General features: G+C 32.9%; 2 protein-coding genes across 3 annotated transcripts; both read right to left on the reverse strand.

Moving 5' to 3' along the window:
• Window positions 1–422: 422 nt before the first annotated feature.
• On the reverse strand, window positions 423–12,205 carry LOC131936518 (protein GDAP2 homolog). 2 transcript variants are annotated; one of them, XM_059293545.1, is made up of 14 exons: window positions 12,124–12,205; window positions 10,032–10,122; window positions 9,602–9,765; window positions 9,320–9,462; window positions 8,828–8,981; window positions 8,143–8,231; window positions 7,901–7,977; window positions 7,577–7,739; window positions 6,988–7,168; window positions 6,735–6,888; window positions 4,837–4,976; window positions 4,524–4,578; window positions 3,898–4,041; window positions 423–3,128 (listed from the first exon to the last, which is right to left on the reverse strand). In XM_059293545.1, exons 3-14 carry the CDS (start codon window positions 9,757–9,759, stop codon window positions 3,075–3,077), a joined length of 1,512 nt encoding a protein of 503 aa, XP_059149528.1. In that variant the 5' UTR covers window positions 9,760–9,765; window positions 10,032–10,122; window positions 12,124–12,205; the 3' UTR covers window positions 423–3,074. The 2 variants fall into 2 exon arrangements, with proteins under 2 accessions (XP_059149528.1, XP_059149529.1); XM_059293546.1 differs by having other exon boundaries at window positions 9,602–9,776.
• A 655-nt stretch (window positions 12,206–12,860) lies between these two features.
• LOC131936533 (cleavage stimulation factor subunit 2) lies at window positions 12,861–22,091 on the reverse strand. The gene is made up of 11 exons (XM_059293565.1): window positions 21,956–22,091; window positions 17,407–17,485; window positions 16,817–17,021; window positions 16,402–16,509; window positions 16,155–16,274; window positions 15,962–16,027; window positions 15,722–15,764; window positions 14,417–14,521; window positions 14,131–14,252; window positions 13,799–13,876; window positions 12,861–13,587 (listed from the first exon to the last, which is right to left on the reverse strand). Exons 1-11 carry the CDS (start codon window positions 22,056–22,058, stop codon window positions 13,477–13,479), a joined length of 1,140 nt encoding a protein of 379 aa, XP_059149548.1. The 5' UTR covers window positions 22,059–22,091; the 3' UTR covers window positions 12,861–13,476.
• Window positions 22,092–22,854: the final 763 nt, after the last annotated feature.

Raw genomic sequence — 22,854 nt, forward strand, 5'->3', positions numbered from 1 at the left:
GACGCAGAGGCGCACGGCGAGGAAGCAACTGGCAGAGGCAGGACTGTCATGGGGGACTGCCGGCAAGCAGCTGGCAGAGGCAGGACTGTCATGGGGGAATGCCAGGAAAATTGCTAGAGACCATCAAGAGACCTGTGGCGGCCCAATGTGTCTTGGGCACAAAAAGGAAACGATGCTGATGTTCCATATTGAATTATTTAAAGTGTAACTTGTTTCTGTACTTTTTTTTAAATTTACAGACCTCTTTATGATGAGACCTATTCAGAAATAAAAATGATAACTTATTGTTAGGTTAATGTCCAGTTTTATTACAATAGTTTAAAAAAGTGTTTACAAAAAACATGAGTGAAATTTTCAAGTTTATTTTTTTTGTTGGCATGTAAATCATTCAACAATGACAAAACAAAATCTAACATAAAATCTTTCAGTTTAAAAAACTATTATTAAAAACAATAATGCCTACTGGTATCCATTGAGCTACAAAGTAACTACCACAAGTCAGACCACCCTGGCTTGTGGCAGATTAACAAAACATGATTAAAGATGGGTGATTCCCCCTGGCTTTTCACTATGGCTATTTTTAGCAGCCATGATGCATTGCAGATTTTAAACTATGTGATACTGAATAATATTCAAGAGATGCCTTAACTAAATTATCTAAGAGTTTTTATAACTATTTGAAAATCTTGCATTTATATTTTAATAAAAAAATAATAACCGAATGGCCTTTAGAATTTTTTGGTTAGGAAATGTACAAAGCAGCTGAAAATAAAAGGTATTATTCATTGTTTTTTTTAATCAACAATGTTAAACAAAAACATTGCTTTTATTTAAAACCCCTTCCGTACTGCTGTCCAGCATTATAAAGCCTGCAATGTTAATACAAACATTTCAGATAAACAATAATATTTAGAAAACATGACTCAAGTTGTTTGTTTTTTCAACATTGTTTAGATTCCCCAATAAAAAGTGAGTTCTACATTCAACAGACTTCTAAATGCTCCATTAAATTTGAAGCAAGTAGAAAAGGTAAAAAAAAAATTATTATAAAAACAATTTTTGTGTGTTAACATTGACAAAGAAAAGAATGAGGATCAAAAGGTAAAAAAAATTGCCCAAACATTTCTTTATCCTCATTTTTATTCAAAAAACCCTATCAATCAGCACTTAACAAAGGTTTTCAAAGTTTGTTGACTTAAGGACAAGAAAGAAAAGATATAAAAACTCACAGGGATTTGAACAAAAGAACACAATGCAGATTTTTAAAAACGTTAAAAAAAAAAGAAATCGGCTGAAGAGATCAACTGTATTGTGAAAATCGTATAAAAAAGTGGTGTAATTGTAAAAAAAAAAACAAGGGTTAAATTAAAGGGAAGTAAGTACATAATTGTCTACAAATTTTATGTTCTTTACGAAAAATTTTAAAATAAGTTGAATGTAGTTACAACAAGTATTAACAAACAGCTACGTACTTAGATTAACACAGTTAAGAAAATACTTATAAATTCTGCAATGCACAGAACAATACTAAATCATGTTGGAGGTCCTACACTGGCCCATACATATTAACACTGCTCGAAGTTAGTACAAAAACAACCCATATATACACACAAAGGGCGAACTATCGTATTGCTTTCAGTACTTTATGGCATTTACAATGATTTTTTTAATACTGTACAGCTCAGTACCAATTATAATGGAAACATCATTGTGTATAAATAAACTATAGGAATCTGAATTACATTGCACCATTCAACACAACATTGTCAAGAAAATTCGTTACTTCAGTGTAGTCTACCATATAATGAAACACCACACGACATCTGAATTTTTACAAAGTAAATTATCATATTCTAAAAATGCGATTTTTCAAATTCTTACAACATACTACATAAAATTACCAACAAAAAAATTATTTTTTCTTTAAATGGTAACAAGTAGATATTGAAAAATTGAAAAAAAAATTCTTTTTTAATCAAATTGAATGAATTTTAATGTAGTCAATATTCTGTTGATGACAAACAATTTATTTGGTAGGTCTAAACCAGAAGGCAATTTTCCAGAAAAATTGGCGCGATGGAGTTTTATTGCAAACATATAACTACACCAAATATGTAGACATTACAACGATTTAAAAAGCTATTGTAAATTAATGGAAAAAATATTTTAAGAAAAATTAGGACACAAAAAATTATTTTTTATTTAAATTAATAAAATAAATTATTATTTAATTTATTATTGGAGGTAAACAAACTTTGTCAGACTCATAAAAAAATAATAAACAAAAGTTTTCATTATTTTGTAATTATGGCACACAATTAAGTACAGGTCAACATAACTCAAACAGCTTAAAAAAATTTAATGAATGACTTCCCATCTCTCCCCCACAATTTAAAAAGCTGATATGTGGCGAAAAATGTGAGTAGAAAAACAAATGCCAAGAACACGAGGGGAAGTGGACTTTTTTCTTTAATTGTGGAAATATATTGTACTGAAAAAAGTTTATTTTTAATGTTTATCATTTGATTCTTGATAAATTTCTTTAATGTAAACTAGATGAAAACATGATTCAAAATTATGCACAATGACTAGGACTTTATTGGGATACCAGGTAAGTAATTTTGTCCACGGTTGACTATAAAAACATTTTAAAATTAGACAAAGACTACAGAAAAATAACAATTTTTTTTAAACATTAAATTGTGACATGATTATTATTCCTACTATCTTCAACATTAAAAAATTAATCATATACAGATAACATTAAATAATCACAACATTTCTATGCCATTTATCAATTTAAAAACATTCATTTAGAATCAAATTTTGCATTTATTTACGTTAATATTAAGTGTGTAAGCCTGCAAAAGCAATACAGATGGATATCATAGATTTGGTATAGCTCAAAATCCAACTTTTTTTATTTATTTACAGACTAAACTTGTTGCTGTTGCAAGAATTTTTAAAATGTACCAGTCAACTTACCCATTTGTACATCAATAAATTTTACAACAAACCTATAAAATTAATTGATTGCTAAAAAACAATATAATTAACACTAATTAGGGTTAATTCTAGAGCCCTTCTTGAGAGTCTGGTTCTGGTACGACATAGCGGGCCCCATTCACCTGTAGAGAGCAAAAATTAATTGACAAAAAATTTATTAGCAAAAATTTCCTAGGGTTAAACAATTGTTTTAAATATATGAAACAATCAGCAGTAGTATTTTTAAAATAATCAGGTGATGAAATAAGGTGCTGATTTTAAACGAAACTTCTTGAACTCAGGGTGTACTAGCACCATGTCAAGCTGGCCTCTAACTTTTTCAGGTGAAAGTCAGGTACCCATTAGAGCTGGGATGGGTGCCTACCTCAAGATTTTTGAGTTAACTAGACCACTCTACTTGAACCCACCATCCTAGTAAATTAGGATGCTCTATCAGAACTAATGATCAATAGGACAGGTGAAGTGGGGTCAAACTGTTCCTGTTGCTAAAAAAAGTAGTTTCCCTTTCAAACCTATGGAAGTGGAGTTCACTTGTTTCTGTGACCTCGGCATATGAAGAGATAGTGTGCTCAGCACTATGCCCAGCCGCCTTTACTTTCCCTAATGGGAGTTAGGAACCCATCAGAGTTGGGTGGAGTCAGGGACGGTCTACTGACTTGAACCCGGATTCGAACTTGAGACTTATGGGTTAGCAGTCCAGCTCTCTACCACTAGACCACTCCGTCTCCCTGTTCCTATTGCTACAAAGGGATATATGCCCAGCCACTTTTACTTTCCCTTATATGAGTCAAGTACACATCAGAGTTAGGTAGACACAGAGACATCAGTAGTTGTGAGCTTTAGCTCATGGCCACCTCCCATTCCCATTAAACTGAGTAAGAGAAAATGTACCTTGATATCGTGTTCTTGTACAAAGGTGGGGACATCAATCTGGTCAGGGTTGATCTTTGTGTACAGGTACTGTACACCTTTCAGGTTGTGCACTTTGTGCTTGATGTCGGAGGCTGCGAAGGTGGTGAAGAACCAGGTGGCCAGCTAGAGAGAGAAGCAACACAGCGTCAAAACTTCTTCATCATCTACATCCATACCTGCATCAATGTCTACATCTAAACAATACAGCATCAAAACCTACTTCAACACCTACATCCATACCTGCATCAATGTCTACATCTAAACAACACAGCATCAAAACCTACTTCAACATCTATATCCATACCTGCATCAATGTCTACATCTACATCAATCTGCTGTGTGTTACACCAGCACACACAAGCACACACCTGACACACAAACACACACCTGACACTAAACACACACATCATAAACATAAATCTGCTTTCTCTCCACGGTGGCTTTAAATATACTTCTGCTAACATAGTTATTTTTTTAAAAATTAATTCAAAATATTAAATTCTTATCTATAAAAATAGTCCCCCTTTTAATTTATTAACAGAAAATTTATTGAAGAATATTATTGTAGTATAAAAAACATTTTATTGGACAAAAAGTCAACTTGCCTTAGACCACCATGTTGGGTGAACAATGTAGAAATGTTTGAGGTTTTTCCTGTACCTGGAAAAAGGATAAGAATACATTACAGGGGAGACAAACACACTTTAGTAAACAAACATGCAGTTAGTTGAATACAAGAATTAGTGATGGAATTTAGATCTGATGAGTGTGGGCTAAGTAAGTACAAATTTACATTTACAAAACATTAAACAACAGAATTTAAAAAAAAATTTACACATGCAGATTTTATTTTCAATAGTATGAAATAAAATGCAGAAATAAAATGTAGACAAAGATGAATTAGAATAATTTGTGTACCTGTGATCCAATAGGTTGTAGACCATCTTGAAGTAGGCCATGGCTGGCTGGTTCTTGCCACCACTCTCTGTGTGGAAGTACACGACAACATATTCCGTCTCCACCACAGGGTCCATGATACGGATCATGTACAGTAGGGTCTGGAGGTTAAAGGTCAGGGAGAATCCATGTACAGTAGGGTCATGAGGTTAAAGGCCATGGAAATGCATGTACAGTAGGGTCTGGAATTTTTGAACAATACATTTTTAAGACCTTACTGCTTTAAAAACAACAGTCTCTTCATCAGTTGAGGCTGTAGACTTATGAGCTTTACCATATGAACCATCAATTCATCACTGGGTACTTTTTATACCCACCATGGCTTAGATTGTTACAGTAAATACCAGTAATAATACACAATTCACTATCTACATGTAACAAAGTTTTAGTTGCTGAATCAAATTAAATCTTCTTTCAATCCAAACGTTTTATAAATTAAATAATTGCAGATAATTTAGGGGTGGCAAAAACTGCTTGGTTTTAGTAGGTAGGATGTATATTTAAATAACTTAGATTTTGATCTAGACTTAGTGTAGCTACAGCAGTAACCAGTACTAAAGTTGTTTGACGTCATGCGAGCTGGTTCATTCACAGGGCTACACTCACCTTTTCTGTTAGCTTTTGATCTTGACTTAGTGTAGCTACAACAGTAACCAGTACTAAAGTTGTGTGACGTCATGTGAGCTGGTTCATTCACAGAGCTACACTCACCTTTTCTGTTAGCTTTTGATCTAGACTGAGTGACTTACAACAGTAACCAGTACTAAAGTTGTGTGACGTCATGTGAGCTGGTTCATTCACAGAGCTACTCACCTTTTGATCTAGACTGAGTGACTTACAACAGTAACCAGTACTAAAGTTGTGTGACGTCATGTGAGCTGGTTCATTCACAGAGCTACACTCACCTTTTCTGTTAGCTTTTGATCTTGACTTAGTGTAGCTACAACAGTAACCAGTACTAAAGTTGTGTGACGTCATGTGAGCTGGTTCATTCACAGAGCTACTCACCTTTTCTGTTAGCTTTTGATCTAGACTGAGTGACTTACAACAGTAACCAGTACTAAAGTTGTGTGACGTCATGTGAGCTGGTTCATTCACAGAGCTACTCACCTTTTGATCTAGACTGAGTGACTTACAACAGTAACCAGTACTAAAGTTGTGTGACGTCATGTGAGCTGGTTCATTCACAGAGCTACTCACCTTTTGATCTAGACTGAGTGACTTACAACAGTAACCAGTACTAAAGTTGTGTGACGTCATGTGAGCTGGTTCATTCACAGAGCTACTCACCTTTTGATCTAGACTGAGTGACTTACAACAGTAACCAGTACTAAAGTTGTGTGACGTCATGTGAGCTGGTTCATTCACAGAGCTACACTCACCTTTTCTGTTAGCTTTTGATCTTGACTTAGTGTAGCTACAACAGTAACCAGTACTAAAGTTGTGTGACGTCATGTGAGCTGGTTCATTCACAGAGCTACTCACCTTTTCTGTTAGCTTTTGATCTAGACTGAGTGACTTACAACAGTAACCAGTACTAAAGTTGTGTGACGTCATGTGAGCTGGTTCATTCACAGAGCTACTCACCTTTTGATCTAGACTGAGTGACTTACAACAGTAACCAGTACTAAAGTTGTGTGACGTCATGTGAGCTGGTTCATTCACAGAGCTACTCACCTTTTGATCTAGACTGAGTGACTTACAACAGTAACCAGTACTAAAGTTGTGTGACGTCATGTGAGCTGGTTCATTCACAGAGCTACTCACCTTTTGATCTAGACTGAGTGACTTACAACAGTAACCAGTACTAAAGTTGTGTGACGTCATGTGAGCTGGTTCATTCACAGAGCTACACTCACCTTTTCTGGGTCGGCTGTGTGTGCGGGATAGTTTTTCCCCACCACAACAACTATTGGCCTGCCAAATCTGTCCACACCTGTTCGGTATAAACAGTGCAGGGCTGCTATGTCTGTCAGGTCCTCTGTCTTTGACCTTTGTAGCAACATCTCATACCTGGGAACATAAGATTATCATAAAATTTGCTTTTTTTAATATCAGATTAAAAATTTTTTTAATATTAAAGGGAAATAACTAAACAGAACAACACATTACCTCCTCCTAGCTTCAATTTTCTTTTGATCTGAGGAATAATTCTGGAGCATTTTGCTGGCTTTTACTTTGTCTGGATCTTCCTCCATGCTGGAAAATGGATGGTGCCCTACGTCCATGTTGATTGATTGTGAAAAGACTTTGTTCAGGTCAATAGTTTGTTCAAAGTCCTCATTCCCAGCCTCTGGCAATAGCAGATCACAGTTATTCAGATTTGATTTATTAATTGTGACAGGGAAAGGCAACATGGGGGAAGTGAAGATTTTTTAAATTAATTTATGCAAATTATCTTTGTTTATAATTATACAATATCATGTGTTGCTAAACAAGAAATTAATGTTTTTCCTGAATATTTCTTTTGAGTAAAAATACATTTAATATTAGTTATTTATATTATATGTTTAGATTACAAAACTATATTTAATTTCTGGACTTTCTTAACATATACATGGTTGATGTCAAGATTAAAACCAAGTTAGAGACGGGTCATTGTTATGAAACTAGCCTCTAATCATGTGAGGCTATTTGATGTTTTTATTAATAAAATGTTTACGCTAATAAAGTCAGAATAAAAGTTAGGTGAGAAACATACTTAAGGCGGCAAATGTAGGCTTGTCTAAAATTCTAATCTGACGTTCTTTGATTATAGGCTCTCCCTCATCATTTCCAATATCACTAGGTAAATGATCAAAGGCAAATTCTTCTTCATTTGAACTTCTTGGAAAGTACAGGGGTAAAATTTTGTTGTAAACTTCCTGTTTAATTAAAAAATTGTTATTTTAGTTTTAAGTTTTATCTGTTAATTAATAAAGAATACAACAGGATTTTTTTAAAAAGATAGTTCAGAAAAGCAAACCAAATTTGGCAAAGACATTTTATAAATGCAAAAATTTAAACTTAATTTTAGTTAACTCACCAAATTTTCATCATTGCATACAAAAATGATAAGATCAAATGAATCTGAAAACTTTTCTAAAAACCGTCTAACTGTACCTATTAGAATATAAAATATAATAATGCATTAAAACAAGATAATCTGTGCTGAGTTAAAATTATAACTATCTTATGTCTTGGACTCAAAAAAGAAAATTATGAGAAAATTTCATTAAAACAATTATTTTACTCTTAAAAGCATATGCATGTACACCACAAACTTACGTATTGCTATATGAGCTCCTTTTTCTGGTGGATAATTTCTCCGTAATGTGTGTATGGCTCCCAAGCCTAGTGTTCGTATATCTGCTTCTCTATGCGTAGAATAATTTATTTAAGATTAAAAAGAGTGTGATGTGTTTATGGCAACAATAATGCTTTGCAGTCAGTTAGGTAAAATTCTTTGAAAATTACTTAAGTTAAGGTCGTGGGAAAGAATGATAAAATACAAAAATTAATTTTAATATAAATGTTAAATTGAAAGTGGACAGTCATAACTCAGGTCTAAATATATGCAAACTCTGTTATTCTGACATTGTTCAAAATATTGGTGTATAATCCTGACACTGTTCAAAACACATGGTTCACAAGGAATAGTGTGTAATCCTGACATGGTTTAAAACAGATGGTGTGTAACATTCACATGGTTCAAAAAGGATGGTGTGTAATCCTCACATGGTACACGAGGAATGGTGTATAATTCAAACACCATTAACTGACAATGATTGTGTCAGAAACCTTGGGCTCATTATTTGGTGCTACTCATATAACTAAATGCTGTCTTAGACAGCATAGAACGAGACAAGTAACTCAAGACGCAACTGACATCAATGATCTCTGGAATCAAACAGACTACAACCTGAGGAATGATGAAGACTAACAGGACAGGAATGCAAGATTTTGTCCTTACTTGCATATCTGCATAATGGTTCTGTAACAACTGAACAGGGCGCTCTCAGCTGCTGTGATGTACTTGACATTGTACCTGGGACTTACAGAGTGAATTACATAACGAGCTATCAAATTGTGACCTTTAGAAAGTTTGGCCTCTCCTGTCTTACACACTGAAAATAAAACGTATGTCTGTAAATATTACACATAGAAATTAATGTTAAAAGTTGTAATAATCATGTTTATAAATAATACACATATGGATACTTTGAAAATTCTAACTAAAATAGATTAAACATGAAGCAAAATATTAATGTATAATTCTAAAATCATATTTGTTATTTACTAGAACCTATTAGATTTGAAGGTACACTCTGGTGAGCATAGCTTGGTTCATAGCTAGTCATGGCATTTATTGATTTTAATAATGTTTTTTTTATAGATTTAAGATTAGGGAAGACTGCACATAAAGAGCCACTGATCCATAATAAAAGTTTAGTCCTGAGGTTACCCCTAATGTCTTCTTGAACTTCTTTAACCAGTCCTGGCCCTCCTTGCTTGAAGAGCTCCTCACTCAGTGGGTTGACATCATTCATGTGCTCATTGGTGGAGTGTGTGATAGCATGGACATTCAGTCTAGTCAGCTTGCCACTCCTGGGGAGGCATTTCAAATATTCACCATACATTTAAACTAAAACATTCATCCATCATACTAGGCTGAGATAACCCTCAATAGAAGAAGTTATGTTTTTTTTTAATTTTGAGAGGATTAAGTTTGCTGAAAAAAAAATACCATAAAGCTATTTTGGAATTTAGATCATTCCTCCAAGGAAAGGGTGATCGCTCATCATCAGGACCATATTCTTTTGGTTGTTCAAGAAGTTTGGTAAAGTTCCACCTAGTTATTGTAGAGGTATCAACTATTTCATCTCGTGTTCCTAGGGCTTCCATTCTTCTCTGAAAAGTCGTTGAAAAACAGTTATTTGAAAAATAGCAAAAAATATTAAAAATAAACTCAACAGTAATTTAATAAGTTCATTAACATTTTTGAAAATTATATACACTTACTGAGTTATCCACAAATGACTTAATGAAAAGAATAATTTAAGATGTTTTAGTAATATTAATTTTAATTTTAACACTTGATAAAGTCTCTAAAAGGTGTTTTAAAAAGTAAAGCAATTGATATAAATATTCTAAGACTTAAATTACATCTTACTCACATTTGATTTGTTTTCATTAAAGAGAATTTTTTCATAACAAGAAGACCAGTGCAGTAGTTACAATAATAAAATCTCAGCTCATGGGTGTTACCTGTATAAAAAAAAATAGGAAGAATTTTAGAACCTGAACATTCTTACCATACTTAAAGACATATTGCCCTGAAAAAAGCAAGAATTATGAAAAACAAACACATAACAATGCACAATAAATTCATTTACCTGAACAGTTGAAATGTAATTATTAATAATTTTGCCTTTAAAATATATTTAAAACTTCATTAAAGAAACAAAACTGCTTGAATTATCTCTCTTTTGTTTTAGATACTAAATATAGCTTAACAACAAGTACTGTTAAGTTCCACTTTTCAAGTCTCAAGCACTGATAAAATCATTTAAATCTAAAATAAAAGCACATAGCATTTAATAAAAGATGGATTAGCAGAGACAATTTTGTTTTTATATGTTCTCTGCTTGAGTCGTCAAATCTTCCAACCAGTAGATTAAAAATGTCAGGTTAAAGGTCTTAACTAAAATTGCTGTGGTAAATAATAATTATAATTTTTTAATTGTTTTTTTTATTGGATACTAGATTTATTTTGTCATTATAAAACCTAATAAAATATAAATCTTCCTGATTTAGATACTTCTTACCAGGAAGAATTATTTTTTTAAGTACCAGAAAAGATAAATGATATTATGCTATTTTAGAGTTTTACTTCCCCCATCTAAGGTTGCCACAAAGTTCTAAGTCTGCGCCTGATAAAAGATTTTCTGCAAAAATTATAATCCACTTAACTAATAATATATCAGAATTAAAAATGAATATTAGACCTAAATAAATGATAATCTATTTATATAAAACTGAAAGTATGTGGGTTTGATTGTCTTTTATGCATCACTGCACCTTTCATTCAACCTGCATGAAACTTTGGTAAGTTGTTGAGAATATTCCTGGGAAGGTGTCTGTCATAAAACAATTCCAAATTTGGAAATGAGCCACCCCAACAGGCGGGTGTGCTTGGGCACAGAGAGTTCCCCAGCTTCTATCTAAGCACCTGGAATCCGTTGATTGGGCGTCCTGCACAGAGAGTCAGGATTACTACTTGATTCAACAGTCAAACTGCACATGGCGCATCAGCCAACACCCCCCCCCCCCCACGCGATCATGTGACAAGGGTGCACTTCGGCCTCACCTAGTATGACCACTATGATGCCTTTTAAATAGCACCATACACGATGGGAATAGTGGGCTACTACTATCATTAAACTTAAACCAGGTGCTTCTGCCAGTTTACAGGCTGTTGAGTGACAGTGAGTACCCCGGCCACACCCATGACCACTATGGTATTTACATACATTTTAAAATTTAAGTATCAGTCATCACTAGGGAGACAGTGGGCTACTAAAGTCAATTACTAAATCAAACAATGGGTGTCCTCTGGCACCCCAATTTACCACCTCGTATTTGAGTTTTGCTTCACTCTTTATATCAAGACCCAGATCTAGCAATAATTTAATCAATTTATAATTAAATAATAAATAGTAGGCCTATTAAATAGGCTACTCTGATTTAAAATTTAAATTAATAGGCTAATAATTATAATCTTAGTATTTTATTACTTAAAATCTAAGTGAGTTTATTTATTGTTTATTTATTAATATTTAGTTATTATTTAGGCCCCTAGAGCTAGATCTAGATCTAGGCCTACTACTACTACATTTAGGCTGATTTTTTTTATTTTTAGTGAAATAGAATCTAGTTAGAGTATTATTAGTATTAATTAGGCCTAGATCTAGATCTAGTCTAGTATTAGTTAGTATTAAGAATCTAGATCTAGATTTCTAGATCTAGATTTATTCTAGTCTCTAGATCTAGATCTAGTTAGAATTAGATCTCACTTCTTAGTCTTCTCTTCTAGAGACTAGATCTAGATCTTCTAGTTTTTAAAAATAAATTAATAATTTTAAAAGAAATGTTGGGTTGTCGCATTCATAAAGCTAGACTAGTGACACGAACCTCAAAAGCTTAGTAGGCCTAGATTCTAGACCAGGTAATAATATTAGATCTTATTCTAGTTCGACACAAACTTACAAAGACGGTTGTCATTTTTTCCTTCTTTTTGATTCAGTAGGCTTTACTTTTTTGTACACTTTCACAACAAAATCATGTGACATGATCTAAGGGACAATACTCTCATAATAATCAAAGTAAGAAAGAGGAAGAAAAGAGTAAGGCCCACTTCTTCACTTGCTTGTTGATCCTACTATTTAAAAAACATTGGTGTGTGATGGGGGGGGGGGGGGGGGGGTATTTAGTCTTTATTAAAAGAAAAGTGGTGAGGAATATTAAATGTTTTTTAAATTTATCCAAGATGTTATTGTTATTGTTTTCAGATACAAGAACATTGAAACAGAAAGAAAAAAAAACATGTAAATTCTGTAATAAATATTAATTTAAAAAAATGCACTAATAATTTTACTGTTTCATCAGGCAATTTCATGATGGAAACTATATCTTGTTAATCCACTGTGATTACATTAACCTATTATGCCATTCAATACCAGACCCCACAATTTTCTAATATAAATTAGAAACTTTCATATACAAAAATCAAAGCAGCCTAGTAACAGGGTAGTCCTGAGGTTTACATTACCATTTTTAAACAGATAAACTCTCAAAACCAACAGCTAAAACTATCAACATTTACAGTACTATTTTAGAATCTATTTGATTTTGATAACTAGTCTTTGATATGAAATTTATTTTAATTTAAAAACTACATTCAATAACTTCAAAAAATTGAACAAAACAGTAATTAGTCATGTGAACATCTCATGTTTATTCAAACTAAAAGTAAGAAAAACATAAACAAAGATAAACTGCCTACTACATCCCATACATGTTAATTTTCCTATGGGAATGCTGTACAGTAAATTATTCCCATTATCTGAACTGTATTAGAAAAGAAACCAGACAAATTTGACAGAATAGTAGCCGCCTTGTACAGCAAAACCAACTTTTCAGTTTAATTCACAAAAAATACCGGTTTGATGATAATAATTCAAATAATTCAGTTGCTCAAGATTCTACCAGGCTCTTTTGGTTGGTTTATACAAGTTAGAGAAAAATCAATTTTAAATTCTAAATATAGATAGAAAAGAGATACAGAACAAAGAATCCTGAAAAGAACCAAAACTATTGCCAAGCGGCATAAAACCATTCCACATTGTTTTGTCAATTTATAAACAGATTTAGAGTAAAGCTGAATGTTTATTTTACTCATCCCAAAAATATGTGTAACATTTATTCACAGAATAACAGAACAGCACATGAATTTTACACTCTTTCCATAATTATAACAGACACCTATTCACAGAATAACAGAAAAGCCAATGTTTATTTTACATAATGATAAGTCAACAATAATGAATTCGTGCTTAGTGTCTATCCACTTTTGATTTGCTCTTTTAGTATAAGAATACTCTGTCTCTGTTCTGGTGGGAGTAGGGCAATCTGTTCATCTGTTAGCTGCAAAACTTGCATAATAAGAGCAGCCTGTGGAGGATATAAATAGAACTGGTCTGATTTTTAAAAAAAACTGAACAAGCAAGCAATGACTATTCTATAGAAAAACAAAATCAAGGAGAACATAATTATCTTTCAATTGAATGTAATGTTTTTGTATACTGGATCCTCAATGTTTATATTCTTAAAATATACTTGAACAGAAAACGGTGTGATCAAGTTTATGGTAACTAAAAAATACCTTCTCTTGGTCCTGTGTGGAGATATTAGCTGCACCATTTGATGATGGTCCTCCCATGTTAGCTGGTGCACCAGAGGACTGTAAAAGTGTTACACAAAATTGTTTTACCATATACGTATGCAAATAATAGTTGAGAAGGTACAAAAATATGGGTATTTAAATTTTAATTTTTTCTAAATACACTAAATGTTTTAGACAAATAATCCATGTAATTAAATTTGCAGCATTTTTTGTAAACCACTATGTTTAGTTAAGCCATACCTATTATATACATGTATACAGCACATTAAAAAAAAATCAATAACCACATGGTGCCATGTTTCTAAACCCACCTGGCCAGCCACTGGTCTCTGGCTGGACATCATGCCTTGACCAGCACCTGGAGTTTGCATCCTACCAGCCATGCCCTGCATGTTATTTGGCTGAGGGAATCTACGGGGGTCTCCAAGATCATCTGTGTTCATTATACAAAATAATATATTCATTGAATCAAGTGCTTCATTGACTTTGTCTCCCTCCCTCTACCTCTCTATTAATTTATCAAAATGTATACAAAGCATTTTTTTTTAGAAAATATTTGATTAAAACAAAAGTGAGCCATGTTTTTAATATACCCACTTTGTGGAACACTTGGTCTCATCATCATCATCATATCAGGTCTAGTTGGTGGGGCCATAGGGGCAACATTCATTCCAAGACCTTGATTCATTTGACCAGGCATACCTTAAAAAATAAAACAAAGAATTATTGAAACAAACAAAATTAGTAAGCATGCTGTAACTCAGTATGACAGAGTGTTTTAGAATAGAAACTTCTATGTGTCTAAGCTACCAAATGGGATAATTCAGGCACCAGATATTAGACTGAAGACCATTTTCCTAAAATGAACTATAATTGGACTGCTGTCTGAAGATGGTTATCTGCCTGATACCATATGAATGAAGGTAAATTGCCAGAAAAAAATATTAATAATATTATTATTCTATATATATATATATATAAAGCAATTATTAAATAAAAAAACAAAGAATATTTTTTTATTTCAAGTTTGATAACTATAGATTATCTGAGATTGTATATACAACAATATTATTATACTATTAAGTAAAAGCGCTTCTATAGAAATATAAAAAAAAACTGTTCTCATTTATTTGAAATCAAACAAACACACCATTGTTCAATGTTTAACTTTAAACAGCTGTCTATACTGAATAGCAAGTAAGAGATAACCACCTCAACAAAACAATATGCTCTAATACATGAAAAAAATGTAAAGACACTGTCAGAGTACCTTACTGCCCTCATCCACACAATTTTATAATGTAAAATTTAGTAAGTTTGTGATTAAATATGCCATATGTGAGATACTGTCATGTATGTGTTCTTAGAATTATTGAAGGAATAATAATAAATAACAATAAATAGCAAAATGTAACTTTGAAAAAAGCTTAATCTTTAAAATATTAACAAATTCCTGTTTTTTAATAGATGAATTTACGCTACAGTTAAATTTTCATTTATATTCTACATTTATGTATATAATTATAATATTTTTGAAAACAGTTCATTAGAGCAACTGAATTTCAGACATCGTGCCACTTGGGGAAATTGCATGAGTCTTTTTGATTATCGTCAAAGACCAAGATAGCTCCACTGACAAGTGATAAATAGCACATCTCCATGAACATAGGGTAGGCTGGTTGAATACTATTCCCTGATAATCACTAACAAATTCCAAATTCGTTTAATGATCAAATATCAAAGTTAATTTAAGGACACAGCCCAACATAATCTCACTAACAAATTACTTAACTATGGGAGGTAAAGTCACTATTGTTCTGACCACACCATACCATCTAGATGAAATGGACACAGAAACAGACTATAAGCTCAATGGAAACCTTAGTTAAATAAAGTAATTACCTTGTGGGGCCCTGGGTGCCATCATGGAGTTGCCCATTTGCGGCTGAGGAACATTAAAAGTAAAAAAAAATTACATAATTTTCTGGAATTGTTTTTTCTATTTGCCTATTATTTTCAGCATTAATACTATAATGTGAGAACAATTTTTTAAACCATTTATCCACTGTTAGTTGACCATATACAAGTCTAGAAGGGTCTCATTACAGTCAGCGTCAACCAAGAGGCTGCGTTCAGACTTACCTTCATTTGGTTACTAGGCATACTGACATTTATCTGGGGCTGGGTTTCATCACGGTACAGCATTGACTGAAAAATTATTGTAATGAAAATATATTCTTGGATAAAAAAGTTCTTGGGTAAAAAAATAGGTAATTAAAATAAAGTTAAGGAGTTAAGGCATAAAATGTATTTCTTTATGGAATCAAAAGCATACCATTGCAACTTGGGGATCAACAATTTTCATGACGATTTGAGCCTGCAACAGAGCATAAGCCAACTGGGGGTTCTGTAGCAACATGTTTCTTGCCTCATTTGGGTTGTTTTGGATGCACAGCTGTAAACAATATTACAATGGCAGTTTAGTCAAACAAGTTTTGTGGTGTATTCAACTAAAATAAATTTCTGATTTTCAATGAATGAATCTGGAGTTGACATTTTGTGTAAGTGCTGTATAAACAGACCTTCATCTGCTTCATGAGTTCAAACATCTGTTCTGGGGGAAGACTCGCAACTGCCTTAGAGATTGCTTCTGGAGCTTTTTCTGGTTCTACTGGTTCACCATATGGTGACTGTAACAAAAGGTTTTAAAAGATATGAATACAGTGTTTTATTAAAGTTCATAAGGGCACTGTGGTTGGACTATTCAACACAAGGATAGTGAACTAAAAAATAAATAAATTTAGTAGTTAAGGTTTTGCTCCATATATTTTATTTCTAAATCATTATTGTGTAATGACTTTCCAGCTTTATCAAAGATACAATGATTCTAAAACATCTTTATTTTTTTACCCACCAAGAGTTCAATAGTATGGTACTGAGTTAGTATCTAAATAGCCATAGTTATAGAAAAAAAACGCCAGAAAACAAATTCTTTACCTCAACAATTTGCCCACCTAAGGCTTGCTGCATTGCTTTACCCTCATCTTTACTTTGCTCTCCTGCAGCAACACCCACTCGTAATGGCCGCCCATTGAAATCATAATTGTTCAAGTTTCGCATCGCACTTTGTGCAGTTTCCACATCCTGGTACTCACAAAATCCATAACCTTTTGGTTTGCCTGTTTCTCTGTCATACACAAGCCTTAAGAAAGAAAAATTTTAATCCATTAGGTAACTTTTACGTTATTGCAGTGACAGTAAAGTAATTATTTGTTCTTTAACAGTCCTTATATAATAAAACTGAAATTTTTTCATATTGTTTAATAAATTAATTATTTTGCACTAGACCATATGTTAAACTGATTTTAATATGATACAAGACTATTGAATTTCTATTATTGATGTGACAAGGGGGGGGGGGGGAAATAGTTGACAATCTAAGTTAAAAAAATATTCAATAGCTATTTCTTTCACCTGTACACATTTTCAACCAAAAACAATAATAATATAATGAAATTACTAATCTGACATCAAATTATACAACCCTGAGCTGTTTACTTTAAAATATAATTTGTAAATAAATGTACCTGAAGCTTACTACAGTTCCTGCTTGTACAAATACTTCTCTTAACTGCTCTTCTGTAGCATCATATGGAATATTACCAACTGAAAGCCATAAGAGTTAAAAAGTGTATTTTTAAAATGGCAATCCATCAACAAATAAAGCAGAGAGAAATAAAATTTTGGAATACAACAAGTTAGTTAAGCAAGGTTTTTATTTAAATAGAATCATTTAGGCCTGAGTCCCCAAATTATTTTGGTCTTAAATTTGGTGTTTTGTTTATTTATTTAACTTAACTCTAGCCATAGAGTGGAAGTGACTTCTAACATTAACTAACGTGATGGTTCCAGTTTTTACTAGTAGAGTAAGGCTCCTTAATGGACAGTATCACCACAAGGAATAGTGTGTTGTTGCTATATATAAAGATATGATTCCAAGTAACAATAACCATTCAATATACTTATTTAGCAATGGAATAGGTTGAAAGGCTGATTTGAGGGAATAAGCATGTGCAGAGGCAAAAAAATTTGCCTTTCATCAAGGCTATTTTTGAGTTCAACTGTGCATGTGAATGTTTACAAAACAGCACTATGTATGACCTAGTATTTCTCTTGTCATCTATTTAAAATGTTTGTTGTTTTTTATAGGCTACCATCAGATAAGGCAGGAAACAGATTAGTACCGCAAAATGCATATTCGATCTTCGCCGTTCATAAACTTTCTAACCAGACATCGGTCGGGGATTTTGTTTATACTAATAAATAGAGCTATGTTTTTACAAGCTTCGTTAGCAACATTTTTGTGGAATACGTTTTTTATGACATTTTGTGCCGCGGCGAAGGATGCGAAGTATGCAAATCTAGACGGAATGGATCTACTTGGAAAAGTACGTGTACTGCACTAATAAGGTAAGAAATAATATTTTGTAAAAATAACTATTATTTTTATGGATTTTTCATTAGAAATGATTGCTGTAAATTATGAAAGTAAAAAAAAGTATATTTGAATGTGTTTTTTACTTTAATTTGAACAAAGTGAATGGCCATAATTACGACACATCGGCGTCGTTGAAAGCGGGGATTTCAGTTAATTTTTTACGGATATAAAATTGTATTTTTTTCCTCCGAGGCATGTATTTAAATAACAGTTTAGTTAAATGTATTTAATTCTGTAAAATATAAGTATTATTTTGCCGTAGATACTTTAAAAAAAAATGTTTATGATTTTCTGTCGGGGAAAATCGATATTCGCACCATGCACGTACACGTAGTAAAACTAGACTTATCTTTAAAACACGAGAATCTTGAGTACACTGCGAATAACAAAGTTTTTAAATTTTAGTTTACTTTTGACTTTAAGCCATTTGTTTTAAATCGAAATTAATTGATAATGTAATTATTTCAAAGTAAAAAATTTCCGTCTGAAATGGGTTCTAATCTTCGCCCACTGAACCAGCCTACGCACGACATTCGCGCGAGTCTGTTTCTTCGCAATAGTCTGTATAGTGTCGAGGGCTAATTCTAAAAAGAATCGAGTCCTTACTAATCCAATGTTTATTAAAATTAGGTACAATTGTTGGAACGCATGAGAAATAACAAATTAATATTTCTTTAAATCTATAGCCAAAAGAAAGTAGAACTTTATAACTCTGTAAATTATGAATCGAGTGACGGCTGTCGTGAAAACGGGAGCCATTTTACTCTTATTTTAGGGTGACCTACTTTTATTATATAATTTTAAAATTCATCGCTTTGATAAGCAGCTGAGTAGCTGACTACGCATGCGATATGGCTGGCACGTTTTGGGATAGGGATCGAGTACACAATAGAATTTATTTTTCTTAGAACTAAGCGTATTTTTTTTTTTAAATCAAAAGATACTTACATATCAGTTGTTAATTTCAATTTCATTATAGAGCTAGATCTAATCACTAACTTCAGTTTTTAAAAGTGATTTTGCATCTAGATCTAGATCTAGCGTATTTTCAAAATTACGTAAATCTAGATCTATTTTTTAGATCTACTTACTATTTGACAACCGTGTCAGTAAAATGAGGTCAGCGCTTCCAGATTCTTATGTTTTAATTATGTTTGTCATTTTGATCTATTATAAGTAGCATTAAAACAACTGCATCTATTATCAACATCGTTTTTATATGCCAGTTCTAATTATACATTCTGTTCATTACCAATTCTAATGAAATCGTATCAGGCCCTAACACCCTGTTCACCTACACTGACATTACACTTAAAAGACGCCACAGAGAGTCATAACTTTAAATTAATGTTTTAAGTACTAAACAACTATAATTAGCCATGTAAATGCTGCAACTATATTAAAAATTGGCATATAGACATATTTTATTAATTATGTTTTTTTATACAGACCTTCTATATTTAACTCTGTTATTTTTTTCTTCCTCAGAGTGTTTCTAAAAGCCAGAATTTTAAAGGGGAGGGCGGTCGTTTTTTTTCTCAAGAATAATTATAGAAATAACCTATAAACTGGTATATTTTGTAAAGTTTGACATAATTACAAATAAATGTATGCCTAAGTGACATTTCTGTGTAATTATATTGTTAATTTTGTGAATTTCGTGGATTTTTAGACCTCACTACATTTAGATGTAAAAAAAAATCTCAGTTGAGTGAGTGTGGTTAATCTACATTTTGAACGTGATGTAAATGTCTAGTGCTATTAATTTTTATATTTTTGAATTCCTCGATTGTTAAGCAACAAAATTGATATATAATATGTCAATAATTGTTACTTTGAAAATTGGCAAAAATCGACCCTAAAAGTAGATGCTTGAGGGTTGAATCTGTTTCCTGCCATAAAGAATAAGGTTGTGTTAAAGTAACTGTAAAGGTATAGATCTGATTGTACTGTTAAATCAAGTCTCTTAATTGATTAACTCAATTGCTAGTGATTAATTTAGCTCAAGTTTCTAATTAGTAGTTTTAATTAATGTACAGAAACACAGCTCATAATAGGACAGGGATTAACTAATCCTGGAATCAGATTCACAGACTGTGAACATTATTAAAAAAATTATTTTATATTATTTTAGTATGATTTATGGTGGTACTAAATTACTAAATCTTTCATAAGATTTTTAAAAAGATTATCTATACTTTACTTACAGACTATACCAACAGGCCTATGTACTATAATTATCACTGAGGTTAAACTTTGAAGTGCCAAATTGTTAACTGGTCCATATTTATTACTATATGGTAGTATACTTTTTATAGAATTATTAGACTCACATATACATTTGAATATAATTATTAGCCTCCTATCTATGTGAGAAATGAAAACCAATTTCATATAGGTCTAGACCTATTTGAAGTTGAAGGTGAATAGACCAAAAACAAAAAGGTATATAATCTGATTAATTCTTAAATTGGAATCGAACCAGCACCATTTGACAAACATCATGGACGCAATCGCCTCAATGACTGATCTCATGTTCCATATTAGTATAAGAAATTAAGGGTGATTAGAGCCTATTTTCACATTAAATTTATAACAGTACAATACATATGCACTGCTGCATTAAATTAACTGCAAGAAGAAAATTCGAGACATTGCTGTGGAATCAAGGTTAATTAGCTAGACACAATTAGCAAAAAAAAAATTTGTTTCATGTTTTCAGGTTTTTTTTGTTTTAGTTGTAAACTAAACATGCGGATATATCACGAGTGATGTTTGTCTTTTTTAAAATCTAGTTTTGATTTTTTTAAAATAAAAATGTTTAAAATCTTAACCTCCTATGATAGCACGCCCTCATTTTCTTGTCAACTGGAGAAAAATCCTGTCTCAGTCAATAGACAGGTCAACATGAGTTCACGAAGAGAATAATATTATTTAAGACTATATTTTTAAAATCTTTAGCTAGATCTATATTCTAAACACTGTCACATTTTCTCATCTGCGTGATAAAAAAAAGGCCGATGCTAGCCGGAAAAAGATATGTATGCGCAACGGAGAGAAACTACGACTTTCTTTCACTGCGATGTTTTCGATGATACTGCGCATGCTCAATTTTAATGAGTATACAGCCCTCAGTGTTGAAATGGTGTTGGCCTCAGTTTTGGGGTCATTGTGAGTTCATAAAAGTTTATTTATAGTTTCATGTGTGGGAGATACTTGTAGCTTAACCTCCTTGCAATTATGAGTTTCATACTTCACCCACCATTGCCATGAATATCTTAACTTTAACTGACACACCAGCAAAGCACATTCAATATTCCAAATGGCAAATATTAGGATTTTTTTCAAGTTTTGACAAAAGGAAATTATCAAAAACTAAAACAAAAGTTCATAAAGAAATAAGCCCACTGTTTTCCTAATGTTTTTGAGTGTTTCAGTTGTGTTTATATTGTAGTTTATAATATTAAAATAAATAATTAATTTATTATTATAACGCTCAACTCAGCTGAGTCAACAGTCAACTCAGTCAACAGGGAGGTGAACATGAAGCGGGGAATAAAATACGCTAAAATGGAGTTTTACCCTTTGTAGATTCTAGATCTAGGTATCCGATAAGCTAATAAATAATTTATTTTTACCAAACACTGAACGCTGCGCCCTATCAGCAGCTGATGCAGCAGCAGAAAGTGGTAAATTTGGATCTTGCGGAGGAAGAGTAAAATTTGACATGAAAGTCGCCATTTTTGTTGTCTAATTGTACGATTATTGTGCAAAGATGGGATCTGACCCTTTCGCAAATTATCTTATTGAGGTAAAATTATTAAAATTATTATTATGCTGTGGTCTCGGAAGAAAAGCGGACGCAATATTTTAAGAGGATTGGATTTCATCGATGCGTTACCATGCGGGTATTTTAGACGAGTTACATTGTTTTCTAAAAACAGAGTTATTTCATTATTATATTTTTTGTATCATAGTTGATGGGCCGTGAGTTTGTTACCTCCCAGACGCCTAGAGTGTGCTGAATGAAAGCCTCAGTGTACATTAATCACTCTCCGTAATAGTGAGAAAAAACGAACCTTAGCGACTGCCTAGGTGCTAGGGCATCGCGGTGCGATCTCGGGAGCCACCGGTTACACTATCACAAGGGCGCTGTCTACGGCTCCTGGTTCGTTTTAAAACTAATGTAGGCGCATTAGTGCTCACAGAGAACCCTGGGTGCTGGGGGCACCCGACCGCTGCGAGGATGCGCCTGATTCCATTAAGTAAACGATTATAGTAGCCCATCAAATGCATAGTGTATCGTACTCTCTAAAACGAGCATAGTCGTCATAATTCTCGCGGGGGAGCCCGCAGAACGCGCCTGATTCGATTTAGTGACCGATTATAGAAGACCATATAAAATAAACTTGTTAGTTACAAAGAACACACCTCCGCGACCAACCATATATATGAGGGCTATCGAGGACGTCATTGTAGCCGCTGGGCAACCTCGGAGCACCCGCACTACCGCCGGTGCGCTGCCCGGGAAGTGCAC

Source organism: Physella acuta, unplaced genomic scaffold (genome assembly GCF_028476545.2).
Source record: "Physella acuta isolate Inbredline_101_S28 unplaced genomic scaffold, ASM2847654v3 ptg000179l, whole genome shotgun sequence".
In the NCBI taxonomy this organism is placed as follows: domain Eukaryota; kingdom Metazoa; phylum Mollusca; class Gastropoda; family Physidae; genus Physella; species Physella acuta.